General features: G+C 44.2%; 1 protein-coding gene across 2 annotated transcripts; it reads left to right on the plus strand.

Annotated features, from left to right (window-relative positions):
* The first annotated feature begins 1,312 nt into the window (after positions 1 to 1,312).
* CDC27 (cell division cycle 27) lies at positions 1,313 to 26,162 on the plus strand. Of its 2 annotated transcripts, none has more exons than XM_040087149.2 (19): positions 1,313 to 1,492; positions 6,777 to 6,852; positions 9,988 to 10,135; positions 11,141 to 11,266; positions 12,172 to 12,269; positions 12,783 to 12,937; positions 13,048 to 13,262; positions 13,732 to 13,846; positions 15,739 to 15,854; positions 15,981 to 16,080; positions 16,316 to 16,523; positions 17,461 to 17,633; positions 18,875 to 19,027; positions 20,276 to 20,484; positions 21,234 to 21,351; positions 21,568 to 21,696; positions 22,428 to 22,502; positions 23,373 to 23,553; positions 24,828 to 26,162. In XM_040087149.2, exons 1-19 carry the CDS (start codon positions 1,466 to 1,468, stop codon positions 24,908 to 24,910), a joined length of 2,505 nt encoding a protein of 834 aa, XP_039943083.1. In that variant the 5' UTR covers positions 1,313 to 1,465; the 3' UTR covers positions 24,911 to 26,162. The 2 variants fall into 2 exon arrangements, with proteins under 2 accessions (XP_039943083.1, XP_039943086.1); XM_040087152.2 differs by having other exon boundaries at positions 1,314 to 1,492; positions 17,464 to 17,633.
* Positions 26,163 to 26,315: the final 153 nt, after the last annotated feature.

The following is a 26,315-nucleotide window of genomic DNA, read 5'->3' on the forward strand; positions in this document are numbered from 1 at the left end:
GACAGCACAGCTCTGGCCCCATTTGTTATTTGTCTCGGGTGAAGGACTGAAGAAAGCTTTGCCTGCTCACACCCTGAAAGCAAACACCTGCAGATTTGCTGCCACTAACTAATTTGTAACTACACCTTTCAGAAGCACAGAGGAAGCGGGGAAGGAGGCAGGCTGAGCCCTCCAGCCCCCCACACAGCTTTTATTCTCAAATAAAGACACAGCTCGTGCCCACGTGTGCTTGGCAGTACATCAGGATCTGACCTTCGGGCCCGAGTGCAAGTGCAAAGCACTGAACAGAGCAAGGTGGAGCAGAGGCTGTGTGTAGGTGTGTGCGCACTGGGGTGCTGTTACGGCTGATTCAGCAAGCCCACAGAAGGAAGGCCACTTCTAGCTGCAGGTGGCTATTGATAGGTCAGTATTTCTAATAAATTGAGGCTTGCTTGTGCATCTTTATCCCGTTCTTTTGCTAAAGCTCTGTGTGCCAGATACTGCACTTTCAAACACATCCAAGCTGTGATTGGCAAATTACCTGCCTTGTACTTTTACCCTGGTCTGCCAGTTTTACTCCTGGATATGAGGACATCACAAGGGATATCTTCACAGAATGGGTTGTTAAACATAGGAAGGGGCTGCCCAGGGAGCTGGTGGAGTCCCCATCCCTGGAGAAGTCCAAGGAACGACTGGACTCGGCACTCAGCATTCTGGTCTTGACAAGGTGGTGATGAGTCACAGGTTGGACTCAATGATCTGGGAGCCCACATGATCCTGCGATCTTGATATCGTGGCTAAACCTACCTGGGGAGCACCATCAGCAGGGACCCCTCAGTGACGGGGACAGGACCTGATCCCAACACTGGGAACAGGGACACGGGAACCACCAGCCAAACCCAGTAGTGGCCGCACTGGTGATGGCAGGAGGGAGCCCTCGGACCAGCACCCCGAGAGACGCGGGAGTTCCTGACAGGCCTGGGGATCCCCGGAGCCCGTTCTGTGGCGCAAAGTGCCAGTTGTACATTCCACGGGTGCAAAGGCGCTCTGAGGGACGAGCCACAGGCCCCGCAGTGGGTTTATCGGCCTCCTCACGCTCGTCCATCTCCGTCTCTGCTCGGACATGTCCGTCCTAACTCGGGAGGCTCCGTTCCAGCTCGGCCATCTCCGTCCCACCTCGGCCATCTCCGGCGCCGAGTGGTTTCCTCCCGGCTGCCGAGCGCGGCTTTCCCAGCTGTTTTCCGTCGGCTCTCGGCTCTTTCCGCCTCCGCCTTCGGGCATTTCCGGCGGACGGTTCGGGTATTTCCGCCGCCGGTTCGGGCGGACTCGGCGCCCGCCGGCCTCGCTAGCTCCGGTAACGGTCGGTGCGGGTTCAAATGAGCCGCGGCCGGGCCGGGCCCCGCCGTGACTCGCTCTGAGCCGGGCCGGGACCGGGGCCACCCCGCTCGGGCTCGGCGACCAGGAGGCGGAGGCCGGGGAGAGCAGGATGACGGTGCTGCAGGAACCCGTCCAGGTACCGACCCCCAGGCGGCTCAGGCCCCAAAGCCCGGCCCGGCCCGGGTTAGGCCGCCCCTCCCGCTCCGGAGCCGGGGCTCGGGGCCGCTCCCGCCGGCCCCTCGGCCTGTAGGCCCGCAGGACCTCCAGCTCCTCCGCCCTCCCTCCCACCGGAGCCCGCCGGGCTTCCCGTTCCAGCCTGCCGTCCCCATCCCCGGGCCGGCCGCGCTCGCCCCTTTGCCCCCCGGGCCCCTGAGGGAGGTGTCGGGCTCCCCGCAGCTCCTCAGCCGATTCGGCTCCCGGGAAAGGTCCCCCCGCGGATCCCCCGGGAGACCTGTTGATACTTCGTTCACCTTTCTGCGTTTGCTGCCGTGTCGTGTTTAAATGCTCGCAGCGTGCTCGGATCCCTCCGTGTCGTGCGAGTGAAGGACGTTCCTTCTTCCCAAAGGAGTTGGTTCCCTCGGATTGATGGGAGACCTAGGAGAGAAAATAATGTAAATTTCGGTTTTTTCTCTCGTGTTTCAGTCTCGTTGCAGTTACTCTGATGGGTTTCCTGTTCTGGTGCTCAGCCTTCCCATCCCAAAGTCGTGATTCACAGAATTAAGAGCTGCTTTTTCTTTCCTCAGTTCCTGTATGCCCATTCTCTAACTATTCATAATCTTCATTAATCAGTCATCTTATTCATGTTCCCATTCTTTTTTTTTAATATATTTTTAGCCTTTTAACAGGATGTTTGGGGCTTTTTTTTTTTTCCTAGTTACAGCAGGAGGCTTCTGGCAGCAGTGTCTTATTAGAACCCATTTGTGTTCTGTAATGAACATTGTGAGAATTCTTGCTTTTGGTTTTTTCTTTCTAATGAAAAGATGGAAGGGGAGGAACAGCTCGTGTGGAAAACCATCCTGCTGTCTTGACCCTGTCTGTGGAGGACGGTGGCAGTGAGGGTATTCTTGTAGACCAGGGTTTGTGTCCTTGATGCCCCCGCTCTCCTCATCCCCTCTGAGAGAGGAGGGGTCAGTGCAGTGCTGGAAATGCTTTTGGCCACCCGGTCGCTCATCCTGCACCATTGGTGTTAGCTCTGGAGCTGGGCTGGTTGTTTTGCATCAGTTGGATATTCTAGGAAAACATGGGATTACAATAGAAAAGGAAGCAAGAACGCGCTGCAGTGTGAATGAGTGAAGCTGACAGGAAACAATACAAAATGTTTCCGGTGCTGTGCTAACTAGGCTGACCAAGTGGAAATATCTGCTCTTCTGAGAGCCCCTGAGAGAAATGTGGGGTCTTGTTGTGGTCTTTTCAACAAGGTAAAGACCTCTCTAATGCTGTTCTCCATTCTTCACCTCTTCCCAGCCTGGATGTTTGGATGAGGCTTTGCTATGTTGAATATATCAATTTAGATTGACTGTATCTTTTTAGGTTCTCCTTTTAAATGACAGGTCATTCTTTTAGCAGTAGTTCTGCTGCTGTTCCTTGCTTACAGGACTGCTGGTAAGTTTAGGAATTATTTGTGATTCGGTAAAGTCCATTGTGTTTCTGAATTCCCAGTTTAGCTGAAGTCCATGTACTTAGCTCTGTTTTCATAATTTTCTTAAATGAAATGATTGGGAAAGTTGACACTAGTTCTCATTTTTGTCATTGCAGAGATTTTTCCTGTCTATTTGTCTGTTCTCTCCCAGCCTTTCAGATCTCTGCAGGGCTCAGCATTCCAGGAAAAAAATTGTCATCCTTACATCTGTGATGTTACTTACTTGTTACAGCGAGGCAGATAAATAACAGAATTTGTGTTTGTATGTAGCCTGATAATTATCGTGCTTGAAGTACATGAAATTCATGTCCCAGAAGGCATCCTGGCCACTGGTTAGGTTTTTGCTAACTTTTAACATTCTTTTAAGTCGAACAAAGTGCCAGGGTTTACAGCCCTGTGCTGTACTTCCTGATACGGTTGATTTAAAACCCTTCAGCTCCAACATAAAACTCTGTGTCCCATGTGCTGAGGAACGGGCTGGATGCCTTCCAGATACTGCTGAAAAACATCTTGGAAAGAAAATGAGCACTTTGCTTGGAATTTAGCTGTTCAAGGTGATCATCTGCCGTGACTCACTGGAGTGGTGCTTGAACTTGGCTGCGAACTGCAGGACCAACGTGTGCTTGTTGAGTGGGCAGAGTTTGTGCAAGTGGGGAATGCAGCACAGCCCATCCCGCAGCTCTCCTTCTCCCTGCCCACCCTGAAGACTGAAATCGTGGCAGAATCTGCTTGGTGTGACAATACAGGCTAAACAGCTTGGGAAAATAATTCCCAAGGCTGTATAACTGTCAGAAGAGAACATTTCTTAAGAGTTCTTTGGCGTAGATACGAAGCGACGCTTGGACGATGCGCAGGATTTTCTGGGTAGAAGATGGACCTGTCTGAATCGGATTTAATTTTCCTGCTCTCATCTCTGAAGATGCCTTGCTGCAGGGCTGTGTAGGGTAGTTTTGGAATTCCCTGTTCATTTTGCATTTCAAATTAATTATTTTTCAAAAGAGCGATTAGAACCTGGAGGTTCATCCTGTCTGCAAGCACGCTTGAATAAAATGTGGAAACACTTCCAACTTTTCTCCTTCCCATGACACAGCCCTGAGAACAGAGCTGAGAACACTCTTCTGGTGTGGTTTAGCAATTGTGTACCCCCAGTGCTGTGTACATGCGTTGTGCTTCTTCTAGAACAAGCTAAATTAGTGTGCTATATTGAGATTAATGTTCCTGTCCTAATCGATGGGCAAGAAATCCTCTTTTTTGAGGCACAGTGGTGGTTTAGACATCTGTTCTCATGGGAAATTTTTGCTGCATAGGTATGGCGGATTCCCTGCTGCCTTCCTTTCCTCTTCCTACTCTTTTAGGAGATTGTGTGTGAGGATCCAGACTTCAGCATGGGTCAGTTCAGGGCAGGAGGCACATTTTGGGCTACAAAATGGTAATTGTTACAGAATGGAGATTCTACCAGCCCGTTTCTTGCTTTCACTGGGACTCTGCTCCACAATGATTGTTATTTGAGCCAGTGTGTAGTGTAACTCTTACAAAGTGGCTGTGACATAGCTCCAAATCCCTCGTGTCCCCTCCTAGCCTTTGGCAGGATTGTTCCTGGCAACTTGCTCTTGTTTGAGCGGTCAGATGACCCTGATTTTCCCACTCCCACCCCCACACCTTTGTTCTGTAAGCTGGCTGAGTTCCAGCCCTGCAAAGACAGGATTTTTAACCTTCCACAACTTGGCTGGATTCATCTAACCATCACTTGTGACTTGGTGAAGGAAGAGCTGCTTTTGGGAGCAAGAGAAATGGGAGATCTTGGGCCGCTCTGGCTTCAGGATGGCTTAAAAGATTGTAACCCTGACCTTCTATCTCCATGTTTGTCCTGCTCTGTCTGCAGGGCTTGGAACCACCTTCATCCTGGGGGCCTTTCAAGGCAGCAGGGAGGAATCACTTCAGGAGGCTCTGAGGCTCACTTATCTGAAATATGCAATGCAACCAGAGAGAAACAATAGTATTTGTATTGTCATGATCAAACTAAGAGAATCTGCTTTTAAATGAATTCAAATACTTTCACACAAGCTCAAAAGCACCTGTTGGCTTCTTAAGTGTGTTCTTGGGATGTACTGACAGGAGAAAACAGACTCTCTGTAGAGATTTGTGTATAATATTCCCTGTAGTACTTGGGAGCCCTGGTGTGTGCTGTTCATGACGGCTGTGTGGGCTTCCCGTGAAGAGAACTTGCACAGTTTTCACACCCTGTGTTTGTCAAGTTTGTGTTGGAAGAAGTAGCATATGGTACATGTAACTCCATGATGTTTGGATTTTTTTTATTTTTTTTTTTTAGATGAAATTGGCACTTGCCTTTCCCACTGTGGATAGCACAGTAGGGTGGTATTGCTGTGGAAGATTTCTTTTAGTTTTGGAGTGTCTCACGGGTTTTAGAAGCAAATTCTATTCGTCTTTGGCTGCTGATGAGTATTTGAAAATTTTAGGTGACAGTGCCTTGAATTTATAAGTTCAGATCTCGTTTGGAATAAGTAATAGCAAAGCTACTGCAAAATGTCTCTTTGCTGCTGTTGGAAAAGGGCTTTGGAACCGGAGCAGAGACCCAGAAGGGAAGGAACTGCTGTCCTGATCCAGCCCTGCCCACACTGGAGCGCAAACTCTGAGCAAGCACAGCACCCTTGGAGTAGGTGGGGAGGAAAGGCTGAACAGATCTTAAAAGAGTTTTCAAATCCCAGCCTTCTTTTACAGAAAACAGACAGCTTTTAATGTGATCTGAAGAAAAGCTGGCCAAGCAGCTTGTGTGAAACCCCCTTATCCCAGCCCTGCACAGCTCTTGTATGTCAGCTGCTGGTGACAGCATGCAGGGAAACGACACCTGCTTTGCTGGTGTGCAGGTTGTTCACCTGTGTGCGTGTCTGTTCCACTGGAGCCGTGTCATCCTTCCAGTCTGCACAAATGTTGGTTGTCACAAACCCAAACTTGGTGCTCGTGAAAAAGAAAACAGCACCTGGGAGCGGGATTTGGCCAAGTGTGAGTGTGTGAGCAAAATGAGAAGTAGCTTGTGTTCATCTCTGGCTGTAGGATACGACTTGTGTGTTGCATTTGCACTTGTTCTTGAGGGCTGCTTCCCAGCTGGTGACAAGGAGGTGGCTGAAGATCCAACAAAATGCTGCACAAAAAGCAATGGAACCTGCTCACCTTAGCCCTTAAGGGAGCACTGATGCCTCTTCAGGGAAGATCCTTTATGCTAAGATGTTTAATCAACACAAATCTCATCTCGACCATCTTTGAACACTGAGAGGTTTCTGGGCCTGTTGGGTTTTGGTTTGACATCTTGGGGAGATGCTTTAATGGGATATTCTGACCAGTTGGGGTTGGATTTTGGTTTTGTCTCTACTGAAGGCATTGTTCGGTGGTAGTTTGCAGTAATTCCCGCTGAGTTGTGCACCAGGCTAAAACTCAGTCGTTTATGAGGGGTTTGGATGATTGTGTCTGGAAACAAGCAGGAAAAACTCTTAAGGTTGATCAATGGCTTCAGTGCAGAGTTTGGTAGGGCTTTTTAAGCCTCCTTACTAAGAGCTGAAACAAACGCAACTTGGCTGGCATGTTTATCTTCCCCTTTCTTTTTATGGCTCTATAAAACCATGCTGAACTTTGCCTTTTGACAGTAAGAAGTAATGAGCTTTTTTTTTTTTTTTTTTGCATTTTCAAAGCTCCCCACTAAATGAAGATGGTTTTTTTGCATTTTCAAAGCTCCCCACTAAATGAAGATGGTTTTCTTGCCTTGCAGGCTGCTATCTGGCAAGCACTGAACCACTACGCGTATCGCGATGCCGTGTTCCTCGCAGAAAGGTTATATGCAGAAGGTGTGTACTTTGCAATTATAAAGCTGATTTTTTCTTTTTTCTTTCTCAATTTTAATTTGGGGTTTGTGAACCTCTGCTCCTGTGTCATTTTCTTCCTGTTCTGATAATGAAGTTTAGCTTTCTGTTGAGGGAAAGCCTTGCAATTTCGTTGGGAAATCAAATGGTGCAAGAGCAGCAATGCTATTTTACAGCAAAATCTCCTTAAAATTGAACTCAGATTTGTGTTTAAGTGCAGTGTTTACAGTGATGTGGTTTATGGTATCAAATGGGAGAACGTTGGGGATTTTTAAATCACCCTCAAGCATTGCGTGTCTTCCAAGGGCCCTTGAGGATAGGTGCAGCTCACAAATTCCACAAATTGGCTTGACATTGAAAGCTGTCTTTGCTAATAATGCTGCTCACATACATTGATTGGCTCAAAGAGAGTCTTGTAATGGTGAGAGAAAAGCACTGTGAAATTGAGACAGTGAGAATCAGAACATATGGAACAGGTATCTCCTGCTGAATCCCTGCTAATTGTTACTTGATTGTAAAGCTGTCAGGACTGGGCTGCTCCGGATGGCAAGCAGGCAGCAGGAACACAAATCTGTACTTTCTCTGAGTCCTTCAAACGCTTCTTTGGTCTGTTCTAGCACCTTCTATTTCTTTAACCTTTTCTCCATGACCTCAGATAAGCTTTTTGTTCTTCTGTACTTCTTTCTCCTTCATGCTGGTGGTCAGCTTTCCTTCTTGATTTTGAAAGGTATTGCTCCCTAACCACTGACACAAAAACCACTCCAATCCTTAAGCTAAAATACAAGCATCATATAATTTCCTGTGCTAGAAAAACTGAACTTTTCGTTTGAATTAAGCTGTATAAGCTCTTTCATGCTCTGTTTTGTAATGAAATATTTTGCCTGCCGTGCCCACAATGCAGTTCTTAACAACGGAAGCACAAACCTAAGTTTTGAGAAATAAAGGCTTCTTTTTCCTTGTGTCAGGGTTACAAATGGAATCTGGGGTGTTTGATCTGGTACTGAAATGAGAAATGTTGTGTAGAATATCATGGAACCTGATAATCCAGGTGTTCATGAAGAAAACAGGGATGGCAGAGCTCCCCTGAACACAACACACTGAGGTGCAGGGAAATGGTAGATTGGAGTAATTGCCAAGGATTTAGGAACAAAGAGAATCCACTTTTTGCAGCAGCCAGGAGAAAAATACCTGACTTGATAGTGACACATCTTTACAGAATAATTCTCTGCAAGAATACTTCAAACAGCCTTTTTCAGTGGCCAGCAGTGCTGAGAGGAAGCAGCATGAATGCTGACACTTGGTGCAAGCAATTAGCTGCTAACAAAACATCTGGCTCCTGGTTAAAGTAAGTGGTTACACTGCAGAGTGGAAGCTGCAGAACTTGAATACAGTGGCTCCATGTTGGCAGCAGGGATTTTACCCTGAGAAGAACTTTTTAACTCTACCTGCAATTACTGTCCTTTATGGGATGTCTGTGGCTTGGTTGTTTCCCAGAACTCTCAAAATCTGTTAAAGTAGTGGATAAAAATTGATTTAACTTGAAATTTCCAGAAGGTTTTCTGGTGTTTTTAGGATAAGGCTTATAAAATGTCCTCTGTTTGGGTCTTCTGTTTCCATTGTCGCTGTCCAGGTCATGACAAAAACTTAAAACAGTCAATTCTCAGTGAAGCAAAGGATTTTGGCAGATTCCCAAAGAGGTTTTTATATAGTGCTCATATTGATTTTTGTAAAGATTTCCCTATAGCTGGGTGAACAAACATCAGAATTGTTTATTTAATGCTGGATTCCATTTGCAGGATAACGTCTTCTGAAAAGTATAAAGGTATTGTGGGTTTATTAATTATTTGGAGTTTGAAGTCGCTCGTGTTCGTACACAGCTTTTGATTTAAAATATCACTGTGTGAGGGTGATTTGAGTGTAACATTTGGGGAACTACAGAGAGTGGGTTAAGCCATCATGGATGTACAAAATCTGTGATTTTACAGAAAGGGTTAAAGTTTCTTCAGGGGTTAATTCTTTCCTTTATGGTGTAATCACAAGTGGGTCTGGCCTCAGTCTCAAACCTGGATGCCAAGTCAAGCTCTTGGAGTAGAACATCCTCAGTGTGGTGCATAATTCATTGCAGTGGAAGAAAATGTGGAAGCAAACATCAAATCTAAATAATTCCAGTCTCTGCCATAAGGAATTGTTTCTGCCCTGATCCCTCCTGTTCTCTGTTTAAACAGAGATGAGTTTTCCTGATGCTTGACTGCTCCATCCAGAATTTTGGAGCTTGTGAGATCTCAGCTTGGGCAAAGGGTTTGTGGAATCCCAGAATGGTTGGAAGGGATTTTAAAGCCCCTCCAGTCCCACCCCTGCCATGGTCAGGGACCCCTCCCACTATCCCAAATTGACCCAAGCCCCGTCCAGGTTGTAGGAGAACTTGTCCCTATTGCTAGTTCCCAACAGAAAGCAGCCAAAACATCTGAATGGTGCTGTTAAACCGTGTTCCCAATGATATAATGAGAGTGGGCAGCAAAAAGGACAGGACTCAATACTGGTAACTGACCAGCTTTAATAGTCATTAAAATCAGAAAATCTCCTCCACTGAGAGAGGTGAAGGTAAAGCATTGAGTGCTTTAGAACAAGAACAGAAGTAAAATTGCAAATGAAAAAAGACCACTTGAAATTGGGATTAAAACTGGCTACTTGTGCTGGAATAGATCTTCCCTCTGAAAGTTGCTGCACTTTGTAGCAGCTATCGCTGTGCCAGTGTTTATGCACTGCTGACAGTAGTGCAAAGTGTTGGTGGCAGGTGTGGTGACACTCTGAGCCAAGTCTTGGTGTGGCCAGCAGGTTGTTAAAGTGGCCTTGGGTGGCTCATCACTTACTCAGGCTGGGTAGCCAGGAGGATCAAAGTTCCCTTACAGCTGGAGGTGTTCAGCGTTGATCTGACTAACCAAGGAAATGGCGCAGGAAGTTTGGTAACCACCAACAGATAAAGAAGACTTCATTCAGGGATGAATTTCTAGTACCAATACCCATTTTCTTCCGTCTTTTCCATAGCTGGCTTTTACTCCCTGCCCCCAGATTCTTTGTAGTAAAACGATGAACATCTAACGGATGATTTTTGTTTTCCAGTACACTCAGAAGAAGCACTGTTTTTACTGGCAACGTGTTACTACCGCTCAGGAAAGGCCTACAAAGCTTACAGGCTCCTAAAGGGACACAGCTGTACCACCCCCCAGTGTAAATACCTGCTTGCAAAATGTTGCGTGGACCTCAGCAAGTAAGTAAATCCTTCATGTTCTGTCCAGGGTTACAAATGGATTTATTTTATTTTATTTTGGCTTGGATTTCTCTTTGGAAGATGTCATCTTGTATCAACTAGGAATTCATTGGTCCTTCAGCACAAAAGATTATAAGGTCAATTTGTTTTGCTTTCAGATATGAATCTAATGAGCATTAACCCGTGGTGCAGAAACATCTAAAAGTTGTTGAGTAACTTAGGAATTGCCAAGCTGTGTGGAGAGAAAACAGACTTCTTATGAGGTCGTTTGTACAGCTCTGCCTTATTTTCTTGTGGGGATGGTCTGACAGAAGCATATTCCTCCAAATAAAATTTCAAGTGGTGGCAGGAAAAGGTGATTTGTTTGTTCAGGTGTTTGGGCTCAGCTGCCTGAAAAACGCCTCCCACCCCAGCAGTTGTATGAAGTCATTTTGAAGCCTGACAGCCAGTGGCCCGTTCCGTGTGAGTGGTGCAGCTCCTGCAGGTGGAGGAGGTGCAAACTGGGCCTTTGTTCTCCTTTTGAGCCCTTCTTGCAAGAAGGAAAGGCATTAAAATCCAAAATCTCTGCCATATCCCATTATTGGCTCTTAACTCGGTGCATGGGGGCCTTACAGATTGTATTTCTTTGGGAAGCAAAGCCAAATTAAGCAGTTTTAGCTTAGATAAAACACCTTCAAAGATCAAGTGTCTTGAAGATTCTCTTGTCCTTCCTCCTAGGATTGGTTACTTCTGGAAAAGTCATGCTGTATTTTGTGCCTCTGCTTTTGGGTTTGTTTTGGGGTTTTTTCCCTCCCAGTAGAGCTGTTTGACTGCAGATTCCTGAACCTCCCAGTTGTAGAGGAATCCATCTGTTACTTAATGTTCATTTGCAGAAACTGGTTTGTGGTTTAAAACCTGCCAACACTGACAGTGGATTTCTGTTTTTTGTTTGCAGCAGGGTGAAAACACTGGACTGCCAGTACTGTGAGCCTTGTAACCCCTTTAAACCTCTTGTTTTTTAAAAAGGCTTGCAGAAGGAGAGCAGATCTTGTCTGGTGGAGTGTTGAATAAACAGAAAAGCCATGATGACATTGTTATGGAGTTTGGTGACGCTGCATGCTTTACACTCTCCTTACTGGGACATGTCTACTGGTAAAGTTTGGCTTTTTCATTTTGCCCTCGAAAGTTGGGAGGTTTTCACTTGACCAAGCCCAGGTTTAGTCAGACATACCCTTAGTCCTTACAGGAGCCACTTCTCTCTGGGTTACACCATTTTGGAGCACAATAAATTCAGGTGGACAGTCGTGGAATCAGTCTGATTTGGGAATGCAAGAATGGTTTAGTTTTCATCCCAAGTCTGAAAACACAAATTCCTCTTCCCCAGGTGGATAAGAATGCAATCCAAGAGTCTGAGTTTTCTGTATACCTTTGCATCTGTATTCTTTCCTAAGAAAAATCTCTCAGCTTGTTTCTTACCGTTTAGATTTTTACTATCTGTCATACACATGTAGCTTTAACCTTCAAATCAAAGTTCTGAGCGTGCCAGGCAAAATAACTTGACAAATGTAAGTGTTTTGATTTTGCCAAGATACAAAAAAAGTTTCAGTAAATCTGAATGATTGATTGAATAGTAGTTGGGCTTTTGGATTCATCTCTTCTGTATCTATTCTCAATTATTTTCAAAAGTCTTGGTAGCCATTAGCCTCGAATTTCTTTGCAAAAATATTATCCATGGACACTTAAGATGGCTGGAAGCCTGGCAATCAGGTTACTGTTAGCAAAAAAGAAACAAGCTGTTGCAAAGAGCTGCATCTTCCTAAAAATGAACATTTTCAAGCTATTCTAGTGCTTATGTAACTTTTTTTTTTTTTTTGACAACTGTGTCTAAATATGTCAAGTAACTTCAAAAGAACTCAATATTTCTCGGGCTTGAAAAATGAGGAATGTTTCTGTGCCTCTCAACATGTTTTTGTTTTCCAACTCCTCTTCTGGAAAACTCTGTTGAACAAAAGTGCTGTTCTGAAGTTTCCCTGTGAACTGTTTCATTCTTTTTGCAGCAAGACAGACCGGCTTGCCAAAGGATCAGAATGTTACCAAAAGAGCCTTAGTTTAAATCCTTTCCTCTGGTCCCCTTTTGAATCACTATGTGAAATAGGTGAGTCTGCAGAATTGTTTTACTCATGTAATTCTTTGGAGAGATTTATGTGAGCAACAATTAATTTTAAATACTTTGCTGTTGTCTTATGTCTTTTTTTCTTCCATCTTGATTTTTTAATGCATTTTTGGATCTAACAATCCAAATGTGCTTCCCAGCCTACGTTTAGTAGACACTTATAAACTGTTTCTGAGAATAGCTTGGAAAAAACCAATAAATAAAAATTATTAAAAATATTGATTGTCCAGGGTTTTGTAGCTGAACAATGGAAGAACTCTTCTGCTTTAGTACAAAGAGCTCAGAGTGACTTGGTGTGGTGAAGGATTTTCCTACTTATTGCAGAGGATTGGAATATGTTCTTTAAGGTCCTTTCCAACCCAACTCAAATGTTCTAGGATTCTATGAAATGTTTTAAAACACTTCAGAAATCCTTTGCCCCCCGTCCTTGCATCAGACTGAATATTCAGTGTATAGACTCAGGAATAACTATTAAATCTCCTTCCATTCTTACAGGTGAAAAGCCAGACCCTGACCAAACATTTAAATTAACATCCTTACAGAACTTCAGCAGCTGTCTGCCCAACACTTGCACAACGTTGGTGTCTAATCACAACATATCCCACAGACAGCCTGAGAGTGTCCTCATGGAGACACCCCAGGACACAATTGTGAGTTTTGCTCAAACCATTTGCTAAAATCGGTTTGTTTTTCCAGTTTAACCGAAAAACGTTAATTAAACTATACCCTGAGTAGCTAAGAGCTGCCTTTTGTTCTTCAGGAGCTGAACAGAATCAACCTAGAATCCTCCAATTCAAAGTATTCCTCCTTGAATTCGGATTCTTCCATGTCTTACATCGACTCGGCTGTGATTTCCTCAGATCCTGTCCCTCTGGGGTCAGGAACTGCCATCTTGTCCAAACAGGCTCAAAATAAACCAAAAACTGGCCGGAGTTTACTGGGGGGACCTGCAGCTTTGAGCCCACTAACTCCAAGGTAAGTTCTGTGCTGGCTGCCCTCTGCCCAGGGCTGAGCTGCTGCTCTTTGGGGTTTGGGGCACACTCAGACACACGTGGTGGTAGAATTTGTGAACAGTGCTGTAAAAGGGAAACCCAAACAACTTCAGGAGCTGCTCTTCCTCCTAGTGTTCATCTCTTCCTCTTTTTTAACAAACAGTTGGTTATTTGGAGAAAAATTGTTTCAAGATATTGCTTATTGCCATGTTCTGACTTGAAAAAAAAATCTCTGAAGGAATTTCCAAAGATTCCAGAGCTACTGCTCTGGAATAAACTTTTTATTATGAAAGGCTACTGTAAAGGGCTTTTCTTAAAGTACTGATGATCCTGTATGTCCCTTCCAGCTCAGGATATTCCATGATCTGGGTCTCTCTTCTAACCCCTGCATCACCCCAGCTCTCCAGGTCTAACATTCAGACACTGACCCTTCCTCTCTGGTTCGTTCTCAGCTTTGGAATTTTGCCACTAGAAACCCCCAGCCCTGGAGATGGATCCTATTTACAGAACTACACCAACTCCTCCTCTGTAATCGATGTGCCATCCACTGGAGCACCTTCAAAGAAGGTACCTTGCATTTTGGAACTCAGCTGCTCTTCTGAGAGCTTGACATTGCAGTGCACTTTAAAGAAAAATCCGTAATACAGAGGAAAAAAAACGTGTGAGCTGTTTTTTTTCATCCCCCCCCCCCAGATGCCCAGCCTGTAGTTACTGGACTAATCTAAACTAATCTAGGGAAAATCTCTGTTCTGTCCACCTCCCATCACAGAGGGTTGTACAAACACTAAAGCTTCCAAACAACAGCAGATTCCAACTTTTCCCTTTGCAGGGGTGGACTGTGAAGGCTTGGAATTTTTGCTTTATTTATTTAATGTATTTTCTGAAGTCTCAAGAGAGCTGAAGCTACAGATCTCATGCAAGTAGTTCTTGAATTTGCAAGTAGTTTACAGACCAAGTAATAAAAATCCTGCTGCTGGTCTGCGAAGGACTGAGAGAATGGTGCTGTTTCACTCAGCAAAGTCTCGGGTAGGGAAAACTAAAAACTGTCTGGTTTACTCAGGGAGAAACTGCTGTAGTTGCCATAGTGATAAATGAGAGGTGGAGTGTTGGTGACAGCTGAAGAACTATTTGTTCCTTTCTAAAAACAAAAACCTGAGGATTTTTCCCTGTATTTTTAGTAAATCCACAAGTTGCATGAGGGGTGTTGGTGTTTTTTAGGGGGCAGTATTTTGAAATAAGAGTTGAATCCCCCAAAAAGTAGAATTTGAGCTGCCACGTTTGCTCTGGACACATCTTGATGCCCACCTTGCTGTGCCATTGTGGAAGGGAAGTTTGGGAATGTGCTTTGTTTGGCTGATCCAGTTCCCCTCCTGAACTCAGGACCCTTTGAAAACCGTGGCTTGTAGTGAACTGTGCACATACAGGAAGGTAAATTTCCATGAATCTGAAAAGGGAAATAAAGTTAGCGAGGTGCAGCTCTTCTGAGAGCTGAAAAGCTTTGGGGAATCGAGTCAGATTTGCTGCTTTGCTGTGTGGAACAGCAGCCCCGAGGTGTAAATTCCACTACTCCACACTTTAGGCCCTGCCCAGAACCAAAACACAAATATTTTATACATTTTAATAAACACCTTAAATTCTGGTTGGTGCTTTGTCCACTGTGAATAGTGACAGTGCCAGTTCCACTTTGCTCTTGCAGTTCTGTGTCAGACAAGGTTTGGTGGAGCTGTGGCTGAACAGAGGCAGTTTCCTAGGAAACACTTACATAAGTGAATGAAGCGTGAGGATAAATCCAAAAGCTTCCTGTCTGAGTGGGCAAATTTCCTTGCTGGCCACCCAAACCATCCTCTGGTAAGAGAATCTGGGAAAGGAAGGCAAGGGCAGAGCTTTAGAGGTTGGATAATGCACAAACTGGGGTTGCTTGTGCTGCTGTTGATCCACTCGTCCCTTTCTGGTGTCTCTTCCAAACAGCCATCACTGAACGGAATGTTGGTGTCCCTGGAGTGGGCAGAAAGATAATTTCTTTAAGCTTTTTCTAAGAAATAGGAAGAGGAGGATCTGTTCTGAAAACAGGCTGAGGTGCTGTGCAGTCCATGAATGGCTTCTGAATGGGATTGTAATGGGATAATTCAAAAATCTTTTTCTTCCCTTTTTTTTTTTTTTTTTCCAACTTTCTGCAGGAAAAAAACCTTTAAATATGATGTCTTTTAATTCCCTTTTGTTCTTGTACAAACACTTTAACATATAGTTTCTTGCCACTAGATGGAGATTCTATATCTTCAAATAATGTGCTTTGGTGTTAATTAACATGTAGAAGGAGAAAGACTTCTCACGGTTTGCCCTCGGGATGGGGGAACCCTCTCCTTTATTAAAATAATTCTGGTTCTCCTTGTGCCACGTTTGGTGCAGCAGAGATGGAGAGTGACAGAATGATGAACCTGTAGCAACTCTGTGTTTTGCAGGCTGTCAGCAGGATCAGCCAGGCTGGAACAAAATCTGTCTTCTCCCAGAGCGGGAACAGCCGGGAAGTCACTCCAATCCTCGTTGCACAAACACAGAGCTCTGGTCCACAGACAAGGTAAAAAAAGAAAAATCATAGCACTGGGGCATTTTTTGTTTAAAACAAAGCCAAGAGCTGTTACTATTAAAAGTGGATCAAAGAAGCGTGCTTTGCAACGTGTAATTTTTAAATTTCTGGTTTCAGTACAACACCTCAGGTATTGAGCCCAACCATTGCTGCTCCACCCAACGCGCTGCCTCGGCGAAGCTCTCGCCTGTTTACCAGTGATAGTTCTACAACCAAGGTACCAAACCTCCCGGTGCTGCAGATCCCTGCCTTTCTTAGCCAGGCCACTGTGCCAACTGCTAATTTCCACATATTCCTAGCAGTTTTAGCAGCTTAAGAAGAGATTCTGCAGTGAGCGGGGCGTGGCTGGGCGTTGTTGTTACAAATGGTTTTACACAATTGACTCTGGAGTTTAGATTTCTGAATTGAAAAGATTTCTTTTAGATGTAACTCTTTACTTTTCTTATTTGCAGGAAAATAGCAAAAAATTGAAAATGAAGTTTCCGCCTAAGATTCCAAACAGAAAAACAAAAAGTAAAACAAATAAGGGAGGAATAACTCAACCAAACTTAAATGACAGTTTGGAAATTACCAAACTGGACTCTTCCATCATTTCAGAAGGGAAAATTTCCACTGTGGCACCACAAATCCAAGCTTTCACGCTACAGAAGGCAGCAGCAGGTCTGTTTGAGCACTGTAGTAAAATCTGATATATCTGGGTTTTGTTGTTGCTTCAGTATCTGCTGCTTTCCCAGTTCATTTAGCCTGCAGCTCTCACCTTTGTATAATGACAAAAACTGATTTAATTCAACATCATCTTGTTAACTTAAAAACACGTGAAGAAATATTGAGAGTGGTAATTGTCAGCAGATACATCTTGCAAGCTCTTATTAATGATTAAAGTATTGATATGTAAAGAATTATAAATTATTATGCAATGTATTAATTGTGATAATAGAATAAGTAATGCTATTATGATTATAAGTGTTATGTTGTTATAAAGTGTAACTTCAAGTTTTTAAAGTATATAATTTATGACAGTATTATTATCCTTGGAAACTGATTCAAAGGAGCTGCTCATAACCCAATCATCTCCCCTCAATGTGGTGTTTACGTGGTCTGTTCGCCCTTGATATTTCCCATTTGTTTAAAACCAAGTCTTTATTCAGCTTGTCAGAAAATCCTAAGCAAAATGCTGAGTTCCCCTCTTTTGGCTCAGTAATGTTTCCAGGCAGCAGGAGGCTGTATCCATGGCTACCAGGCCTGTGGAAACTGCTCAGACCCAGAGAAATGCTGGAATTGCTGCTGGAAATGCAGAACTCCACTCGCCCTGAGCCCCTGAGTTCAGGGACTCCTTATTTCCTGGCTTCCCCTACGTAGGCTGATATCCAGAATATCATGCTTGTGTTAATTAAGTTTATAATGTTAAAAATGTATCAATCAACCTTGTTTGGAAACCCCTGAAAGGTTTTCGTAGGCAGATTCAGGAGCAGTGCACAAGGGGAGAGATTTTGGGATTAACACTTCCGAGTAAATAAGTCTCAGCTGTCTTTTCTCCTTTCTCTTTTTCTTGGTTTTTTTTTTTCCCCCACTTTTATTTATTGTGTTTTTCTCCTAGAAGGTTTGATGAGCCTTCTCCGGGACATGGGGAAAGGTTATTTAGCCTTGTGCTCATACAACTGCAAAGAAGCCATCAATATTTTGAGCCATTTGCCATCCCACCACTACAACACAGGCTGGGTGCTGTGCCAAATTGGGAGAGCTTACTTTGAGCTGGCAGAATACATGCAGGTAGGAGCTGGAGCTGAGCCTTCCTCTTCTCCCTTTGCTTTTTACAGTTTTACACAAAGCCTGCAGATCTCCTGTAAAATCTGTGGGAAGTTTGCAGTTGTGGTAAATGGATAAATAGAAAAGTTGCACCTGGAATGGGTTTAGATCTTGAATCTGCTTCATTAGAGCTTTATCACTGAGCTTTCCTAAAAGTTTTTTCTTAAGGTTATTTCCTCTTAGGGGTCTCCTCCTTGTGTGTGCTGTCTCTGCCTCCTTCTGTGCTGAAGGAATTGTTTGCACTGCACTGTTTTAGAAGAGATCACTCAACAATTTCAGCTGTAAACCAAAAAAAATTCTCACCATTCTAGTTAATTCTGATCACATCAGTGCCCCAGTTTCCCTTCCAGCCTCACAAATGAAACATTGGCACAGCTGAGGTGATGCCGAACTGCTCCAGAATCAGAAGTGAGCAGTTGAGGGTAATCCCACAGTTCACCTCTCCTTGGCACTGTTGTCCTGACAGCTGCTGTGCCTGTTTGCTGAGTGTTGAAACGCTCCTTGGCAGAATGTGTGCAGGAGACAGGAGAGGGAGGTTTTGAGCTGTGCACTGTCTGTTTCGAGATGGAACATGCTGGGTGCTTTCATAGATTATTTCAAAAGGCGAGGGTACAGATTTTAATCACAGAATTCCAGCGTGGTTTGGGTTGAAAGAGACTTCAGATCTCATCCATTTCCACCCCTGCCATGGCAGGGACACCTCCCACTGTCCCAGGCTGCTCCAAGCCCCAATGTCCAACCTGGCCTTGGGCACTGCCAGGGATCCACCCTGTGCCAGGGCTGCCCACCCTGCCAGGGAACAACTCCTGCCCAATATCCCACCCAGCCCTGCCCTCTGGCAGTGTAAAACCATCACCCCGTGTCCTGTCACTCTGTATTGGGATGTTTAACAGTCATAACTGGCCCAGAAAAAGTTGCCCTATTTCTGATTTTGTGGGTGATGTTTTTGCCTCACTCAAGCATGGCTAGAAACAGGAATGCAGCTGAGTCAGCAGGAGGGAAAGAGCTGGCTGCGTTCCTGCTGGCATAAGAATCCTGGGATACAGTCACTTCCTTCCCTTGAAAGGAAGGTTCCAGGACTTGCAGCTCTGTGTAGGACACTTAAAAAGCAGAGGCTGCTCAGGCTGACATGAGGCCTTGGACCTTGGCCTCTGTGCTCTGCCTTGGTGGCTGGAATTTTATTTTCATTTCTGTTCTGTTCTCAGGCTGAGAGAATATTTTCAGAAGTGAGGAGGATTGAAAACTACAGAGTAGAAGGCATGGAAATCTATTCAACCACACTGTGGCACCTGCAGAAAGATGTTGCCCTTTCAGTTCTTTCAAAGGATTTGACAGACATGGATAAAAACTCACCAGAGGTATAAAATGCTGTGGGCTTGAATGAGAAGAGGGGAAGTGTACGTGGTAAAATCAGTGATTCAGAACAGAGCTTTGAGCTCTCCCCAGTGGGAATACACCTGAGCATGGCAAAACTGGAGAGGGAGGTGGCAGGGTTGTCTGTTGAACTGCCGATGCTTGAAATGGCTCCTTAAAACTTGAATATCAGCTTATGTGGAACGGATTGAAACCTTTTATCTGTTAATGGTTATTTAAATTTGCCTAGGTACCGTTCAACCAGGAAGATCGTGGGTTAGTCACTCCTGCTGCTGCCAGTGTGCAGAGATAAGGAGTGTCTTTTTCCTGGACTTTTTAATTGCTGTAGTTAATTCACTGGCACTTAAAATATTTGTTCTAGAACTTATTTGCAGACATGATGCACGTTTTTATACCAAAGTCCATTAAACTGCAGAGTGTGTGTAGTGTTGTCACAATGTGCCAAAACCCAGAAATCTTTGAATGAGTGCCACGTTTAAAAATAAAAGATGTGAGTTGATAAATGTGCTCTTAAGAATTGAGAAAACTCTAGAGGACATTGGAAATCTTTTTTGGTGGAGGAGGAAATCCAATTCATGTTGTCCTGTTAGTTTCGTCTAAGAGTGGAAAGCTCAAACCCAGTGAAGCAGTTGGTGGTTGTAGTAAGATTAGTCAGGATAAAAGGAAATGCAGATTTTAATCCAAGAAGTGGAAAATAGTTATCTGCTTTGGCAGTGATGCTGAAAATTTGGGGAAGTGAGGGACCCCAGGCTGTGGTATTTATAGCCTTGATGGGTGCTGAGCAGCAGGGAAAGAGGAGGTTGTTGCTGAAATTCTTCCTCTGCAGATTTACAGATTTGTCAGAGGGAGCTGAAGAAATAAAGTACCATCTTCCCCCTTTGTTATTCTTAAATATCAAAGATGTTTTATTTCTGGCCTTTTCAACAGCTTCAAAAGCTTTAGTCATTAGTCATCAAAGGATCTAATTGGTGCAGACTTGTTGGGTGTCCATGGATTCTCCATTTCTGTATTTCAGCTTGCTTGTTTATTTATTTAGTTTAGAAGGTGTGTTTAGCCTTGCTTGCCTCCCAGGAATGAACCTGAACTAACTGATTTATTCCTGTCTTTACTTTTTTATCTAGGAGTAAGTTATTTATAATTACTTAAAGCAGTAGAGGTAAATGAGTTCAGCTCAAACTTAGTCACTCAGAGTTGTAAAAAAGGGTTCTGCTCCTGCCCTGATGTTGTTCCAGGCGTGGTGTGCTGCAGGAAACTGCTTCAGCTTGCAAAGGGAGCACGACATTGCCATCAAGTTCTTCCAGAGGGCCATCCAGGTGGATCCAAACTACGCCTATGCCTACACCCTGCTGGGCCATGAGTTTGTGTTGACAGAAGAGCTGGACAAAGCACTGGCCTGTTTTAGAAACGCCATCAGAGTCAACCCCCGGCACTACAACGCCTGGTAAGTCTGGCTTTATCCCCTGCTCCTCCACGGGGTGCAGAATTCCTCCTGGAGGAACGGCTCCTGGGTGCTGCCACTGCTGGAATTTCATGGACTGGGTTGGGTTGGAAGTGACCTTACAGCCCATCCAAGGGCTGGGACACCTTCCACCACCCCAGGTTGTTCCAAACCCCGTCCAGCCTGGCCAGGGATGGGACAGCCACCACCTACCTACCACTCTTCCCTTCTGGAAGAGAGCAAAGCCTTTCCTGCAGAAGATGGGGGGGCTGCTTTCACAAGGAAGGCAAAAAATTGGAGGTTTTTTTAGTGTTTACAGATTCAGGCTGTATTACCCCAGCTGTTTTGTTCTGCTGGGCAGCATTCTTCATGCATTATGCTTCCTCAGCTGCAGTTGGAGAGATGAGATCTCAGCCTCTTCTTACCTTAGGACACAGTTTCTTACAGCTTTTTAATATATAAAGCAATAAAAGTTAGATCTGTGAGCGTGAGTCACTTAGTAACTTCTGTGTGCTTTTTTATTTAGCTGTTACTTAGCCAGTCTTCCTGTGCAGCACACATCAGTCCTTCAGCTACCCAAAGGATAAAGAAAAGAGAGAAAATTTCAGACAGCTTTTTCCCCCAAGAAATTCCTTCCCGCCCTAGCTGAGGTTGGCAAGGCTACAGACCATTCCTGCCATGTCACCTTCACTGACAGAAACAAACTCGGTTAAAATCCAGTGCTGCTTACCAGAACCGTTTCTCTGCTGCAGGTACGGCTTGGGAATGATTTATTACAAACAGGAGAAATTCAGTCTGGCAGAAATGCATTTCCAGAAAGCGCTTGATATCAACCCCCAGAGCTCAGTCCTGCTGTGTCACATTGGAGTAGTAAGTACCTGGCACTGAACTTGGGTGGGGAGAAGAGTTTGGGGTGGAGAGGAGGTGAGGATTTTTCTTCCTGTGAGGAAACTTGTTCAGACTTGGTCAAATACTTCTCTAAAGGAGCCACACTGTAAGTAAATGGGATCCAAAGGGGTTTTTCCTTGCCTGGCAGATGAGCTGTTATTTTTCCCCTTTTGGAATTGTTCTCTCTCTGTGTCCCAGGTCCAGCATGCGCTGAAAAAATCCGAGAAGGCTTTGGACACTTTAAACAAAGCGATCAACATCGACCCCAAGAACCCACTATGCAAATTCCATAGAGCCTCGGTGTTATTTGCAAATGAGAAGTACAAGGTCAGCCTTGAAATTCCTGTAGCTGGGAACAGGGATGCCTTGGGAGCTGAATGCTTAGAGGTCGCCCCTGGGGAGCAGCAGGGCTTGCAGGAAGAGCCTGGGACATGGGAAGGGTTTGCTTTGGCAAGTGCCACCCTCGTGTGTTAAATGTTTTGATTGTCATAAAATCCGGGGGCCAACAGGTGTTGTTTTTTAAGTGATTATTTTAGTCTGGCCCACTATCATGAGTTTGTACTAAATTATTAAAAAAACTCAGCCAACTGCCCCGTATCCAATTACAGCAAGGATGAAGCAATAAGAACCAGCTGTTTCCAAGGTTGTGTTGTGGAGTGAAAAGGCAGAAGTGAAGCAGTTTTGGGCTGATCCCCTGCTGACCTGGACCCTGTTTAGAATAAGAGAAGATCTTCCCGCAGTGTTTATCCAGCAGCTTTTCCTCTGGCCAGTGATTTTTTTGGCTCCAGGAGACAAGCCAAGTCTGTTTTGAAACTTGCCTCAGAAACGTGTGTGCACACACTGAAAGGGAAAACTTTACTTAAAACAATTTTTTTTTTGAAATTTCTAACTACAGACTTAAATATTTTCCAGTTGAATTTCTTAATGATGCCAGGTGACTGTCACAGCAGAGTAAACAGCTCCAGCATCAAGAACTATCTTAAAAGTAAAGTAGAAGTTTCACTAAAAGTGTTTTGGTTTCACAATGCCTAATATAAGCACTCTTTCCAACCTTTCAGTCGGCTTTACAAGAACTTGAAGAACTGAAACAGATTGTTCCCAAAGAGTCTCTTGTTTACTTTTTAATAGGAAAGGTAGGTAAAACTTCACTGTGATCCCATTCTTTGGTTTCCTTTGCTGCTTCATGAGAAAATTCGTATGCCTGTCACTAAGATGCTTCCACTTGGAGGAGTATTCCAAAAATTCTCAAAACTTTGAAATAAGGCTAAGTGCTCACAGCTGTATTATGTGCCAGCTTTTAAATGCAAAGGACAGTTAAAGAGAGCTGGAAATGATAGTCTATCTCTCAGCTGGTTATTTGCATGTGTAACTATTAAAATATTGTATCAATTCTCATGCGTTGTGTCAGAAATACTGAAGAAGAAGCAGCTACACTCCAGCCCTTCTTGTCTGAAATGCCAGAGAAGTGACCTGGTGACAGAAATCCTCCTTCCCACCACCTCCTCTGCTGATAAGCTTTAGATAACTCCTGCAACTTTCTGCTGGGGGTTCTCTGGTCAGGACAAACTTCCCTCTGACACAGTGCTGGAGAACTCTCTGTCAGCAAGATTTCTTTATTTTGTTTAAACTGGAGAGAGGTAAAAGGATTTGTGCTGAACTGTGTTCACTGTGTTTGTCCAGGAGTAGCTGCACCTCTAAACTGACATGAGTGTGGCCATGTCTTGACAAATTGAAGTGTTTTCACTGTTTAAATGATAATAGATAAATAACTTCCTCATCTGCCCTTAATGATAAAGAATCCCTTAGCTGCTAGTTTATTTTCTCTTATTATTTTTTAATAGAAACACTTGTTCTTTCTGCATATATTTATTTCCCTCAGGGCTCACATAACAAATTTTTCATACCCACTCTGTTACTTTCACTAAACTGTGGCTCACAAGATTCATTGCCCAAACCTTCCAAGCAGCAGCTTCATGTAAATTCAACTTTTTCTGCCTTTTTAGGTCTATAAAAAGCTGGGTCAAACACATCTGGCCCTAATGAATTTCTCCTGGGCAATGGACCTGGATCCCAAAGGAGCCAATAACCAGATCAAGGAGGCCATTGACAAACGTTACCTGCCCGATGACGAGGAGCCCATCACTCGTGAGGAGCAGATCAGTGAATGTTACCCCTTCGAGTCAGGTCTGTGCTCCAGCTCAGCAGCTTTTGCCTCTGAGGTGTGGGAAGAGTGCCAGCTTTAAGAAAAGAAGTGAAACATTTCTGCCCAGCGAGGCTCTTCCCTCCAAATTTGTTTTCCCTATAGAAAACGTGGCATGAAGGGTTGGGAAATTTCTTTAGGTGTTGTGGGACAGAGATTGTGGTAACTCTTAAAGCCCCACCCATGATTTGTGTAAATTTAGAGTATCCCAGGAGAGCAAGGCATTCCCAGGGCTGCAAGTGCATCATAAAGCATCAAATAACTTCAGAATAAATGAATGGCAACTGCAGTTGTCTGTGGATGCTTTTGCAGGAGTTAAAACTGAATGTTGGATCAAAGTACTCGGTGTACTGAACATAAAAGGTGGCTTTTGGTGAAGGTCATGGAAGCAGTTTGATATGGATCTAGAGGAAATAAAACACTGTGGGGAGTAATTCACAGAAAGGAACAGCCTGGGTTTTTCTTTGCTCAGCTTTTGATTATGAGCTTCAATTCCATAAATCATGGACAGTCGTAAATACAGACCTATCTGCAGGCTGAACTGGAGATAGAAAATAAATGCTGCCAAGCAATTTAATTCTCTTCCTGCAAAGAAGGAAATATAGCAGGATTTGGATTCTTATTAATAGACAAATTCTGTGACCTGCATTTCCAAATTATCAACTGAAAAATAGGGAAAGGTGACAACTGTATATCATGGGTTTTTATTGGTGCTGTGTGCTTTTTAATATGGGAACTTTACCCCACTTCTGGAACTATCCAGAGTTTGTTTTTGTCTCCCTGCTGTTGTAATTGGGATAATTTCAAGCCCTGGCTCCCTGGGCTGAGCCTGTTCTGACCAGGAGATGGAGACAGAGGCTGGAACTGCTGAGCAGCACCTGAGCAGCACAGAAAAAAAATCCCCAAAGACCAATCAAACTAGGAGAAAAAAAAAAAAAATAAAAGGAAAAAAAACCCCACAGCTTAATCTGTCCAATAAGCATAAACAAAATAAGTGTTGGCCTGTGTCACAGTTCAGCTTCCCTGGCTGTGCAGAGAAAGTGTGGAAGAATTCCACAACCTCAGCTGAACAACTCTCTCATTCATGGGACAAATTAAAGTAATTTAAGGTAATTTGTGAGGGAAACAGAATTTCTTTTTTTTGTTTGTTGTTTTTTTAATGCTTTGGCTGCCCTGCCTTTGCCAGGCTGGGCTGGGTGGTGGGGGAGGCTTTGCCGTGGGACAGCCCTGGTACCCCGAGGTCTCTTTCCCTCTGCAGCGGGCACAGACGAGTCCCAGGAGAGCAGCATGACGGATGCGGACGACACGCAGCTCCACGCCGTGGAAAGTGATGAATTTTAACCTCCAAGAGCCAGTGTCTGAGCTTGAGTGTGTGTGACTGGTACTGTCGTGTTCTCCCCTCCCTTGGCATCCTGGGTTCTACATCTCTGAGCCAGCACTGTCGTTGTTCTCCACCGACACCACGAGTGCACCTCAGACCTGAACTCCCCAGAGTTCATGGCAGTGCAATATCCAGCTGCTGCTGAGTCTGACTTACTTGGTTCTTACACATTTATGGCAGTGACTGAGGAGAAAATGCTGGGTTTGGACTCCCCCTTGCTGGAAAAAAAAAATATCATGGAAGACAGACTTTGGGGTTTGCTGTATGGAAGCCAGTAGATGTGGGGATAGTACTAATGACGAGGTGTCTTGTTCTTTTTCCAGAAATGTGTCTTAGTTTGGGTCTTTCTTGGTAAGCAGAGTGCTGAACCTCATTTCCAAGTTCTCCGAGGACGGTGTTGACAAACGGGCTGTTCGAGACTTTTGCATATTGTAGTGTAACTTCAATGCCAGGGAGTGTCAATGACCTTAAAGCTGCAGTGTCTCCAGTGAGCAGCCAGGACTGGGAGTGTGTCAGGCCACGTGGAACCATCCCTGTCCCTGCCCAGAGTGCAACTGCAGGAGAATCACACTGCAGGATCAGAGCTTTCATCAAACGCTTTCATGTTCTAACCATGAGTTAATTTATTCACCCGGTTTTGGAAAGGTCAGTGTTTACTTTGTATTTCTGTCAGCACCACCTTGCTTCATTTTTCGTGCAGCCCTTGACTTGTTCTTCCCCTTTGAAGAATAAAAATTAATAAAGGGAAAAAAAAAATCAAGAGAGCAATGTAGGTACAAGCGTGATGTGAAACAACAAACCCTTAATCCTGTGAGAGTGGGAAGATTGGAAGCCTTAATACAATCAGAACCTTGGTCAAATGCATCAAATAATTGTCTCAGATCGGTATCTCCTTAGGTCTGGTATCACTTCAAAAACTATTTTGTAAAGTGTGGTCCAAGCAGGATGCAAAAACGTGCAATTTTCTGTCATTTTCCGTAATTTTTTTTAAGCTGTTCTTTCAGTTTTCCATTCTAGGAACACTTTCCTTTCCTCCAGGGTCTGTTTCTGAGAGGAGAAAGCTGTGCCACGTTAGTGAGTCCAAACTGCTCTCTGTAGCATTCTGCAGCAGCAACTGGTGCCCTTTGTGCAGTGATGATAAAGAAAGTGTATGATACAAGCAGTTTTAAAGAGCAATTTATGCCTAATAAATTGGGAATGATACAAATTTCATAGCAATGTATTTGTTGTGATCAGTCTTAATGGTTTCGTTTTTGTTTTTTTAAATCTGTTGGATTTTGAGGTGTCTCTCAGTTTCCTTTACACTTCAATTTCTTTTGAATTCTGTCCTTGTCCACTTGGCACCTCTCTTGTCCCAGCTTCTCT

The sequence above is a fragment of the Hirundo rustica genome, chromosome 27 (assembly GCF_015227805.2).
Source record: "Hirundo rustica isolate bHirRus1 chromosome 27, bHirRus1.pri.v3, whole genome shotgun sequence".
NCBI lineage: Eukaryota > Metazoa > Chordata > Aves > Passeriformes > Hirundinidae > Hirundo > Hirundo rustica.

Coding starts and splice junctions, on each gene's coding strand:
- CDC27 (XM_040087149.2), top strand. CDS start 1,466: ATGACGGTGCTGCAGGAACCCGTCCAG. Junction 12,270..12,782: donor TGAATCACTATGTGAAATAG/GTGAGTCTGCAG, acceptor CCATTCTTACAG/GTGAAAAGCCAGACCCTGAC. Junction 21,697..22,427: donor TTGCAAATGAGAAGTACAAG/GTCAGCCTTGAA, acceptor CCAACCTTTCAG/TCGGCTTTACAAGAACTTGA.